The sequence below is a fragment of the Lepidochelys olivacea genome (assembly GCF_965140295.1).
Source record: "Lepidochelys olivacea isolate rLepOli2 genome assembly, chromosome: 2".
NCBI classification, from domain to species: Eukaryota; Metazoa; Chordata; order Testudines; family Cheloniidae; genus Lepidochelys; species Lepidochelys olivacea.
This window is the reverse complement of record NC_140412.1, coordinates 261,297,098-261,308,916: the sequence shown is the minus strand read 5'-3', so window position 1 is coordinate 261,308,916 and position 11,819 is coordinate 261,297,098. Positions and strand designations below refer to the sequence as shown.

Genomic DNA, 11,819 nt, shown 5'->3' with positions numbered 1-11,819 from the left:
TGTAACCTCAAAAGGGATGCCTTGAAATACAGCCAGCTCTCCTGGACTCCTTTCCCCTTCATGTTAGTCCCCCAGGGGATCCTACCCATCTGTTCCCTGAGGGAGTCGAAGTCTGCTTTCCTGAAGTCCAGGGTCCATATCCTGCTGCTTACCTTTCTTCCCTGTGTCAGGATCCTGAACTCAACCAACTCATGGTCACTGCCTCCCAGATTCCCATCCACTTTTGCTTCCCCCACTAATTCTTCCCTGTTTGTGAGCAGCAGGTCAAGAAAAGCTCCCCCCCAGTTGGCTCCTTTAGCACTTGTGCCAGGAAATTGTCCCCTACGCTTTCCAAAAACTTCCTGGATTGTCTATGCACCGCTGTATTGCTCTCCCAGCAGATATCAGGAAGATTAAAGTCACCCATGAGAACCAGGGCGTGCGATCTAGTAGCTTCTGCGAGCTGCCGGAAGAAAGCCTCATCCACCTCATCCCCCTGGTCCGGTAGACTATAGCAAACTCCCACCACTACATCACTCTTGTTGCTCACACTTCTAAACTTAATCCAGAGACACTCAGGTTTTTCTGCAGTTTCGTACCGGAGCTCTGAGCAGTCATACTGCTCCCTTACATACAGTGCTACTCCCCCACCTTTTCTGCCCTGCCTGTCCTTCCTGAACAGTTTATAACCATCCATGACAGTGCTCCAGTCATGTGAGTTATCCCACCAAGTCTCTGTTATTCCAATCACGTCATAATTCCTTGACATCACCAGGACCTCCAGTTCTCCCTGCTTGTTTCCAAGGCTTTGTGCATTTGTATATAAGCACTTGAGATAACCTGCTGATCGCCCCTCATTCTCAGTATGAGGCAGGAGCCCTCCCCTCACAGACATTCCTGCCTGTGCTTCCTCCCGGTATCCCGCTTTCCCACTTACCTCAGGGCTTTGGTCTCCTTCCTCAGTGTGTCCAATGGCCTAGGGGCTGGACACTCCAGGGGGATGCTGGGAGGACTTCGGGGTGGGAGTGTGCCTATCACTAACAGGTGGAGAGACAGCAGGGCCTCGGAAGGAATGTTTGTGTTGCCGGTGGCATAGGGGAGCTGACCCCCAAAAGGCATAGACAAGGCTCTCCTTCTAACGGCAGGTGGTAGTCTCATACTGTGGTACCCCTGGAAAGCATCACTTGGAGGCAGTACAGAGAATTCCCCTTCTAGGCATCTTGGCAGGTGGGGCACATCCAGGTTTATACTAATCACCATTTTCAGGACTGGGAAGGAATTTCCCCTCAGGTCAGACTGGCAGGGACTGAGGGGTTGTGGTGGGTTTTTTGCTTTCCCCTGCAGGATTGAACATGGGTCCCTAGCTAGGATCACATGGATCTATCTCACCAAATCATTGTCTGCCATTGCAGGGGCCTCAGGCATTGATGTACTTCGGTGTCTCCTATTCTTCACCTGTGGCACACACTGGCTTAGGCTCCTGAGAGCTGTAATATTTTAGTCTAGTCCAGGTGGGGTTCAGTGGTTTGTAATATACAGGAAATCAAATTAGATGATCCCTTCTGGCCTTAAACTCTGTGATTCCCAACAAGCAAAGCACCTTCATTAATGAGTGCATCCTGCTAGCTCCCAAAATGGTAACTCTGCAGCATTGGATCAGCCCGAGAGTTCAGTTTCATAGCAGAACAGACGTGCAAAAATGATAATACATTTATTGTGTCATCTACAGCAGTATACATGTTAAAATCTAGTACTGTTTCTCAGAACACACACAAAGATTAGTCTAGTAAGCAGCAGTTGACATCTGTGTGTTTCCACTTAACAAAATGTAATAACCCCAGATCCTGTTACCCATGACAATAAAAAAGGTCACTATTAGACCCAGAGGGCCAGTAAATTCATTCCTTGACACCTTCAAAAGCCAAAATACAGCTTTACATACATGAACCTGGCACATCTCTCCTCGGGAGCTAACGCATGTTGCATTGCTACTATAATGGCAAGAAATTGGGAGAGAAAATGAGAACACTAACAGGTGTTTTTATAGATTATGCAGGTACACTGAGACCTCTGGAGACTCCTGTACAGTGATAAGGTTCATTGGAGCAGGTGTATACAGAGGCCTAGGTTACTTCAGCTACTGACAGACACTGCGAGGTTCATACCACTCATTAACTCTTCACACGGATGAATTCCCCACAAAGAAAGCAAATATGGAATAATAATAATATCCAGGTGAAAGGATCACAAGGGTCAAAACAAGGCATATTGTTCAAGCTCTGTAGAGGCTGGATAAAGTACAATACACATTTAGCTGAATGTCGCTGTCTACCACAAAAACACATAGCATTTAACGTCAGAGTATCCTTAGATATTACTGCATGCTCCATACTCCACCGCTCTCTGCAATAGTAGATGCAATCCGTAGCTGGTTGTGCCTGTCTGCCATCTTCAAAGATGTAGCGTAAATCCTCCCCTAACCCACTAAAGGTGCCCCCAGGTATAATGTCCCTGGTTTGGTAACAAGGCAGTTAACACAGAGCCATAACCCAAGAGGTTGCAAACAGAGATCTCAGCTGTAGCTGACTCAGAGATGGCTCTGCAAACATCACATGTGAATCCAGCTGGTAGCATGTTTGGGGGCGTGCCCAGGGGAATCATGGTTGATAGCATACTTTTCTCACTGCTACTAGCAGAGTCAATGTGAGCCATAGTGTCTACTGCTGAAAGTAACATCCAGTCAAGAGGACGGGGAGACATGACACCCTTGGGACGGTTCACCAGTGGGTCTGCAGCTCCTCAAGAGAGTGATTGGTTGGAATCCTCTTGGGCTGTTTTACAGATACCTTTGGTGAGTTACAGGCTCTTGTGCTACTTTTCTCTCCCCCTCCTGGCACCCATGCAAGACAAGCAGGACTCTGCTCACACTAACTAGGGATGGGTACATTGAAAAAATGTTGGCAGTCAGAGCCCAGCAAACACGCAAATGTTCAGAAGTTTCTCTGAACTGGCCCAGCTTCTGCAATGTGCAAGCACAGAGCTGTGAATCTCCCAGGAAAACAGTATCTCAGCACATTTCCGATACTCCCAGGCATGGCTAGAAATACCATGAGAACAGCCTTTCCTGTGGTGCTTTGGCATAGTTTGATTTTGGTTGGGAGCAGGAAGTGCAGTGCCGGCAAAATTGAAAGGACGACGGGCGAGGAAAAACCCAACTAATTAAATGTTTCAAAGCTGAGTCTTGAAGAAAGTGCAATTGGATTTGGTTCTAAAAACGAGCAAAGAGTCAGGGAGGGTCAGATGTTTTCCAGAAACGATTTAAATATGAACACTTGCAGTTGCTGAAGGGCAGCACCTCTGCAACTGCAAAGCCCCCGTATCTGAAACCCCATAATTCAGGACATAATTCTTATTGCTCCTTTGGATGAATCACCTTGGGAACATTCTCATTTCAAATGCTGTCTTCATACAGTAACAAACCTCTCTTAATAAAGTGATTCAAAGGAAGGAAGAGGAAATAGCCTGAGTATAATTGTTGACTTGAGAGACTTATCTAACAAAGGACAAATGCTGTCCTTTCTGACTGAGCAACTGGAGAAGTCTAGAAATTGTAAGTTCTCATTTTTTTTTCTTGAGAGAATCCAATCTACCTAAAACAGCCCAATGGAGCCGTGATGTCAGTTGTGGCCCCTCACCCCTACTGTAAGACAATTACTACTGCTAATAATATATGGGAATGATAACATGAGCTACAGAAAAAGAGCATGATGTATATAATAAATGAGCTGCATGGCTTCAGAATGTTTGGCTAATTTTGATGTAGCATCCAGAAAGCTCTGAATTGTATCAAACACTTCTTTGAACCTGGAAATCTTCTGTGAGCAGAGCAAATCTTCCTTTGGCTAGAAAAGCGATATTGACTAGGAAGTGGTGTTTTAGAGTACAGGGAGTAATGGCTATTAGCTCAGATGTTTGAATGAGTGATATATCAAAGCATTCACATTTTTCGGGGGGGTCAAAATTCCAAATTTTCATTGACAAATTGAATTTTGGAAAATGTTGACCGGCTCCAATATACAGTAACAGCGTCCATAGGATAAGTCAGAGCCCACTGACTGCCTTTGTTACTACAAACAGAGCTTTTAGGCTTCAGAGCTGGAAAGTTACAGGATTTAGAAACCAAGAAGATGGTCACTGAGTGGAGGACTGGCGTTGCTGAATGTGAAGTTTAATGTCACCGTATGTACTGGCAGAAGGAAGACCCATCCTCAAAAGAGAAGATGAAAAGAATGGTGAGCTACAAATCGCAGCAGCAGTGTGATGGGCCAGAGTTCTATATTTGGCAATGTAAATTAGAGAGTATCCAACTAGGTAGAAGAAAAGCCTGGAAATACCATCAGGGAATATTGAACTTTTCAAATGGTTTCTAAAACCACTGGACCACATTTCATTATTTTTTGTGTGGACAAGATTTTTAAGACTGCCAAAAAATACGAATTCATGGCAAAGGCATTAACCAGAACTGCAGTTCCAAGCTGACCCTTTCAGCTTTGAGATATTGCCTCTTGCATCTTAGAAATAATTTTTAAAGCAGTGAAGAAAAAAAAGTAGAATGTGTAAGAGACACACAGCAGAAATGACAGTTCAAAGCTTCCCAGAAGATGAACATTTTGAATATTACACCTTTCCTAGAGGAACAAGAGTCAGCAGAGCGTGCATTGTGGTGATGCGAGTTAAAAAAGGAACTGTTATCTGTGTTGAGATTAGACTCTGGCTAGATGTGACTCTATCTAGTTCCCTTCATTATTTTTGCTGTTACAATGTCGTTAAATCATTGTGAATGGCTTTGCTGGACTCCCTACTCTGTCAGCATCTATTTCCTGGTATGTATGGGCCAAGGAGATAATGCTGAGATCTAGATTCAGACTAGTCAGAGGCCAGTTCACTTTGGAGTCTAAATCATGACTGAGAGTCAACTTCAGATGCAACACTGCTGAAATCTCACCAGCTGATCCCATGACATTTCTGCCAACTCAAATGGTGGAGATTTCATGAGACCCGTGGAACTAATGAGATTCCACCATCTTGTTACAGGGTTTCAAGGCAGCTGTGTGCCAGCTCTGACCTCACATCAGCGTAAGTAAAGTCAACAGAGTTATGCCAGATTTACACCAGTGATGCTGAGACCAGATTGGGGCCTATATTATGGGCCTGTTCAAAGCTCACTGAAGTTAGTGTCAAGACTCCCATTGAGTTCAGTGAGCTTTGGATCTGATTCCACAATCATAAAGAGCCTAATTCCATTCCCATTTCAAGGGCAAAACTCCCATAGACTTTAAGCAGAAGGATACTCTCATGGTCCAGGTAGGCTTGCTCTTATAATTCCAGCACATTATTATTTACTGTGTTGTAGTATGTGGTCATACTGATCATGAATTTGTATATTAGAAGAGATAAGCTGCTTGCTGCAATTAAAAATAATCTTAAATTGATTTCACCTCCCCCCGCAACTGCTGTCTAGTCCTAAAAGGCACTTGAGGAACCTCTCTACCTCTGATAACTGCCACAAAAATATAATTTGTCTAGCCCTCTTAATGTAATGACCAGCAATGTAAGCAACATAGGCATAACTTGTCACCTTTGGGAATACACAGAAAGAGAGTTTGAATTCTGAGTTTTACATCCAGGAGAACTTTAGCTTTGATTAACTGATGTCCACGTGCAGTGGGAATCGTGACATGGATTTTCCAAGCAAACCCTAGCCTACGTCTTGTTGTCCACTGGTTTTAGTGTTCTGGTAAAGCCCTTGTAGAAAAAAATAAATATTTGGATCCTGCAAACTGCTGAACACCACTCAGCAGCTTTGACGACTGGTCCCTTAGAAAACAGTGGCCCATAACACTGTATTAACAGTGCCGCATGCATTAGTTCTTTGCGCCAGTACTGTAGGACACTGTTTCTCATATATTGTACCACAAAAACAACTTCAGGACTGATCTACTTGGGCTGTTCTTCTCTGAACCTATTACAGTAACTAGGTAACTTTCATTAGACCTCCATATCCAAGGGGACTCATCTGCTACAGACTAAAAGGAAAAGCGAGAGTCTTTCCTGAACATCACTGAGATTGTGCCATTAAAATCTTAAGCCCAATTTTTTCAAACATGAGTACTTAAGTTAGGCAAAGCGGCCGGATTTTTCACCCTTAGTGCCTCTGCAATTCAGTACTTGTGGCATCTTAGAGACTAACAAATTTATTTGATCAGGCTTCTTTTATTGAGGTGCCTAGATTTTGGCACCCAGGCTCTGATTTTCAGAAGTGCTGAGCACCCACAAATCTAAATGAAGTCCAAGGGAGATATAGGTGCCCAAAGACACTGAAAAATCACACCTCTCTGACGTAATATTTGTTTCAGGATTTTAAAATACATCTCGTAGCAGATCTCCCTATTCAACGGCAGACAATGAAACAGTAGCTCTATGCGCTACAGACCCACAAAAGCTGCAGTACAGAAGATTTTGTACATTTACAAAAGCCAAATAAGAAAAGTAGACAGGAAATGTATTATTGGCATATTATAAAAATGGCTCAAGGAGCATAGCACACATTTTTTAAATTACATTTTGTTTTAATAACATGTACTTTCTAACTCCAAAATATATTTCACAGTAGAAATAAACAAACATTGTTACACGCAAATAGATATTTACACACGCTTTGAAGCAATTCTTCCTTTTGGTTCCTTCTATCTTGACGCTTAGTAAGGATGGTCACCAGAAGTGGTGACATGCACATTTAGCATCTTCAATTTACATTCAACATAAAGATACCCAAGAGCATACTTTGTGCAATGGCATTAGAATCTTTGTTTAGGTAACGACTGGTTTCTCTATATACACCTGAAGTATGATCTTTCGAGTAACACTGAACATTAGAGTGGCCACATGAATGCCATGATTGTAAGAATCGTCAGCACTTCCAGTAAAAAATCCCACTGGAAGGGATTTGCCTGTACTTTATAGAATATCGGATATATTAAGTATATAGAGAGATACAACTTCTAGTAAATTCATTGCTGGTGAACGATACTGAATGGAAAATCTCAAACACTGAAGTCCTCTATCGGTCTCCTGCAGTGGTTCTTAACCTATTTACCATTGTGGGCCGCATATGAAGCTCGCTGTGTGTTATGTGGGCCGCATCCACACAATATATATACTACCTGTATGGCCCTGAGGATGAGCTGTGTGCTGATTGGGCCGCAAGCAGCCCACAGATTGAGAACCACTGGTCTACTGAACAAGTACAGCATACAGTGTGGAAGCTTCCAACACAACGTCCCATCAACCTGCCTCAATCCTGAGTTTGGGCTCTAAGAATTAAGAGGTGAATTCAGTCTCCAGGACCATTCAGTCCTTGGCCTCTCTTGCTGAGACTGTAAAAAAAAAAATAACGTATCCATGCCAGATCCTCGGCTGAGGTAAACCGATGTAGTTGCATGGACACCAATGGTGTTGCACTGATTTACATCATCTGAGGATCTAGCCTCCAATGTGTGCCAATTGCAAGGGTGGTTTTGTGATGTGGACACTCGCCCACGAGGCACTGGACTGAGACCCACCAACTCAAATAGGAGAGGATTTTAGAACTACCAGAAAAAAAAACCTCTTGCTCTGGATTGAAATGTGGCACAAAAAAGGTCTCCAACCAGAGGCAAGTTTTAAATATAGTGATCAATGACTGAAAATTGGCTAGTAACCATTCATGCAAAATATGCTTTGTCCATTATTTCTTTTTATAATACACTTACAGTATTGTCAGTATTAACCTCGTGAAAGTCCATACTACAGAAAATACAAAACTAAATTTCATCTGTTCATTTAATATTAGATAGTTTTGTTTAAAAAATTATAAGTATATATTTACCAGATAGATCTGACTTTACCCCTCTCCCTCTTCAGTGTCTTTCTGGTCCATAAAGAACATGATTCATTGGGAAACTTGCTAAAATTGCTATTTACATCATCTGATGAGAGAAAAGTTTCCAATCTATCAGTTAAAAAGTACTTACGTAATTTTTGCACAACGTCTGGAACATAGGGGGCCAAATTCTACTCTCGGTTAGGGTCAATCCTATGCAGAGGACTGGCAAAAAGCCTGTACATCACATAAGTCCCACTTAAGACCTCAAAGTACATTCAGGTGGTACATAGTCCTTTTACTGGTCTTTTGTACAGGAGTGAATTTCACCCTTATAGTGGTGTGAATCTGGAATAAATGTCTGCTCCTGCACCCACTGTAGTCAAGGCAGCACTCCCATTTATTTCATAAGAACATAAAAATGGCCATACTGTGTCAGACCAATGGTCCATCTAGCCCAGTATCCTGTCTTCCGACAGTGGCCAATGCCAGGTGCTTCAGAGGGAATGAACACAACAGGTAATCGTCAAGTGATCCATCCATTTCAGTGGATTTCAGATTGACCCCTAACTCTACTGGGATTATTTAGATTTACACTTCTGTAACTGAGAGCAGAATACGTCCCATAAAGCACTAAGTGTTAAGTATTATCACTAATACTTCTTTCATAACTTTTCATGATTTTTTCCTTTTAAAAACAAGGAAACTATTTAAAAAAAAAAAAACTATACTTAACATGACATTACAAGTTTTGACCTAAACTAACAAAACACAGTGAAATCAAAATCTCTGCCGACAGCAAAATTTTGTGTCTATATCTTCCCCCCTTCCCACCACTGTCTTTTTCATTTCAATTAAGAACAAAGAGCTAGGCATAATTTTGAATTCCCTGGTTGCTGTTAGTTTGAATCCAAACTATCATATTTAAATGTCATTTTGTTGTTTAATACACACACACACACATATAAATCCACAAAGAAATAAGAGCAAATACAGTCCTTAAAGCCTTTATGCACCACATAAAACCTCTCAAGAAATAATTGACATCATTGATGTTTGACTGAAGTAGATATGTATCCAGTCATGGCTCTAACTACAAGGCAAAGTTGGAAAGGACTTTTTCTTTTGTCTCTCAGACATTGGCATTAATGATATCTGTTGGTGAACAAACAAACTATCCAATGACAGAAGAAACTGCCAGACACGGTAAATCATCCAAAGTCTTTATCATTCCCTTCCGTAGTGTCTTACTGTTCAGCTTAGGTGCTCCACAGACACTGAGGACATTAATCTTCCTGCACCACCACGTTGGGCCCCTGTTGAGTCTCTTGTGCTGGCAAACTTGAGGCATAATGCTGTCAATGCCAGCCTGGTCGCAGAGGCCACACACACACACGTCATGCCACTACCAGTCGCAGTGCAATGATCAGACATCAATGCAGGAGATTCATTATAATTCAGAGGAAGCAAGAATCCTGGTACTGACCTTTGCCTCTTAGTGGGGGGATCTTTGTTCACATTACTCAAAACTCCAACCTATCAACCCCAAAAATATAGATCTCTCTCAAATGGATGGCCCTCTTAGAAAATTCACAGCTTTGCTAGAACCTAAAATAGCAGACCCCATCTCTGCTGCATGGATTCCTCTCTCCGGAATGGTGACAGGTATGCTGTCTCACACAGTCACAGCAGATGTTCTAAGTCCGCTGAGTTCTTCTGACCAAATCCAGCCATGAAATCAATTTCCGGAGTCCTTCATGAACTGGCCGGCATTATTAACCCCAACGTTATAGTCACATCCTAAGACTCCAAAGAGACTGAGAATATTCAGACACCAAAGATAGGAATGAGGCATAGTGAAGATGTATTGGATTAGAAAAACAAACAAACCCAGACCCCAAAAATAACAACAATGAAGTCCATGCACAGACAGATTTATATCAGTTTGGCAACCAATGTTCACAACTGCACAGCAATCACTTGATACACTTGGCTGACAATGGATTACTTGCAGATGCTCTAAATGGGTGTGTGGGGGTGGGCTTGGCATGTTATTGATTTTTTTTATCAATGGCATGGATCTTAGTGGTGTATTTACAATGATTGTTAAAAAAATATCCTTTTTTTCTTCTCTGCAAAACGCCAGGGATGTTTTGTTTCATGCTTTCGGACAAATCTTACATTAAAAAAATCATAATAATAATCATTAAAAAAGAAAACCCAGACCAGCAAAATTATGATTTTTTTTCTTTTTAAAGGGGTGTTTTGGGTTTTACTGGGGGAGGGGTTATTTAGTTGCTCATGTCACTAGATTCTCCGCATTTATGCTGGACATCCGAATCTGAGAGCTGCTCTTGCTCAGAATGGAGAGTTGTGTCCCCCCGTTCACTCCGCTGCTCGCCAGAGATGGATGGCGATGTTTGAAATCCACAGCAAAATACCGGTTGACTTTCCAGCTCCTCCATTTTCTCTTTATTTCTGATTGCACCTTTAGGGAGAAACTTTAAAAGGTCATTTTTTTATGTACTTAGCCGCTCGGGTACATGCTGACAGACAATCAAGTTTCAAAAATAAACAGTGCTTGTTTAAGACCCGTCTTGAACTTCTCCCCTCAGTGAACTCTAGGGAGACTTCTAGATGTGCACGGGGTGGAGGCAGTGGGGAAATGCGATGCAACCCTATTGTACACTCAGTCTACGCTCACTGATATCAGGGTACGTGAGTTGCCACCATGAATCAGACCAGGGATGCATCGAGGTCCTGTCATGTCCACTGGCTACCATGCTGACTATTGTCTCATAGATTTCTTGTACTCCCCCATCTGTTGTCTCTTGTCTTACACTGAGATTGTAAGCTCTTTGGGGACAGGACTGTCTTGTTTTTCTGTTTGTACAGCGCCTAGCACAATGGGGTCCTGGTCCATGACTAGGACTCCTTGGCATTATGATAATACAAATAATAAACACAAATGTAACAATAACATTAATGATGTTCCTAAGCCCATCAACTCCCATAGTTTCTGGGTAAGGACTCTGGTCCAGTATCCTGCCTACGACAGCGGCTAATACCAGATACTTTAGAAGAAGCACAGCCATGAAATCCTGTAATGGACAAGTATGGACTCCTCTGCCCTTGGGGTACTTTCTTCCTAATTCCAGGCAGTTAGTGGTTAGCTTGGATACTCCAGGTGAAATCCTGACTTTGTTGAAATCAATGGGAACTTTACCATTGACGTCAGTGTGGCCAGGATTTCACCCATCATATCCAGAGCAGAGGGATGATATGGTCAGTGATATTTTTTTTTCAGTTCTGAAACAATGGGCTGCAACTTTGCGGATCCACTATCCTCAAATCAGATCTGAGTCTTTCCTGTATGAGTGGAAATAATCTGCATCACCGTGCTTGCATTTTTTGCTCTCTATTGCATTTGGCACTCATTGAGTTAATCTTTCCTTGTGCATGAACCACCCCACCCAGTGAAGTCAATGGAAAGACTTCTCCTTTGATTGGCATTGACTTTGGATTGGGCCCTTGGAGAACCATGCAAGATGGAATATGTTTCATACACATTTCATTCCCATCTTGTCCCCAGTGCTTCCATCCACCTTTTGTGGCTGTATGGCTAGTGAAAATACAGCATTCTCCTCTATCATTTCCCCACAAAGGGGTGACAGCAGTCAGATATCTAAGTGTGCATGCTACCCTTTCTAGCATCGTACTGGTATGTCACCTACATGGCACAATAATAGGACATTCTAGGACGGGCACAGTTGGAAGATGAACAAGTAATTAGGTTTAACTCTTCTTTGTTAACCATGTGACTGCTGCCAAACTTGCTGGGCGTATATATGACATGTACACAGTGGGGTACGCCCACCTGCTGTGCTGCTGAATACCCAGGTATACCTGATGTGTCACT

The 11,819-nt window shown here is 42.5% G+C and overlaps 1 protein-coding gene across 5 annotated transcripts in view; it reads right to left on the bottom strand.

The window, feature by feature from the left end:
• Positions 1 to 1,671: 1,671 nt before the first annotated feature.
• The window catches only part of ADCYAP1R1 (ADCYAP receptor type I), a 184,358-nt gene continuing 174,210 nt past the window's right edge, over positions 1,672 to 11,819 (bottom strand). For 3 of the 5 annotated variants that reach the window (XM_084619285.1, XM_084619288.1, XM_084619287.1), the window contains one exon: positions 1,672 to 10,401. In XM_084619285.1, the coding sequence (XP_084475411.1) occupies positions 10,192 to 10,401 (210 nt within the window). In that variant the 3' untranslated portion in view covers positions 1,672 to 10,191. The remainder of the gene's footprint in view (positions 10,402 to 11,819) is intronic. The other 2 variants (XM_084619286.1, XM_084619289.1) reach the window with 1 other exon arrangement.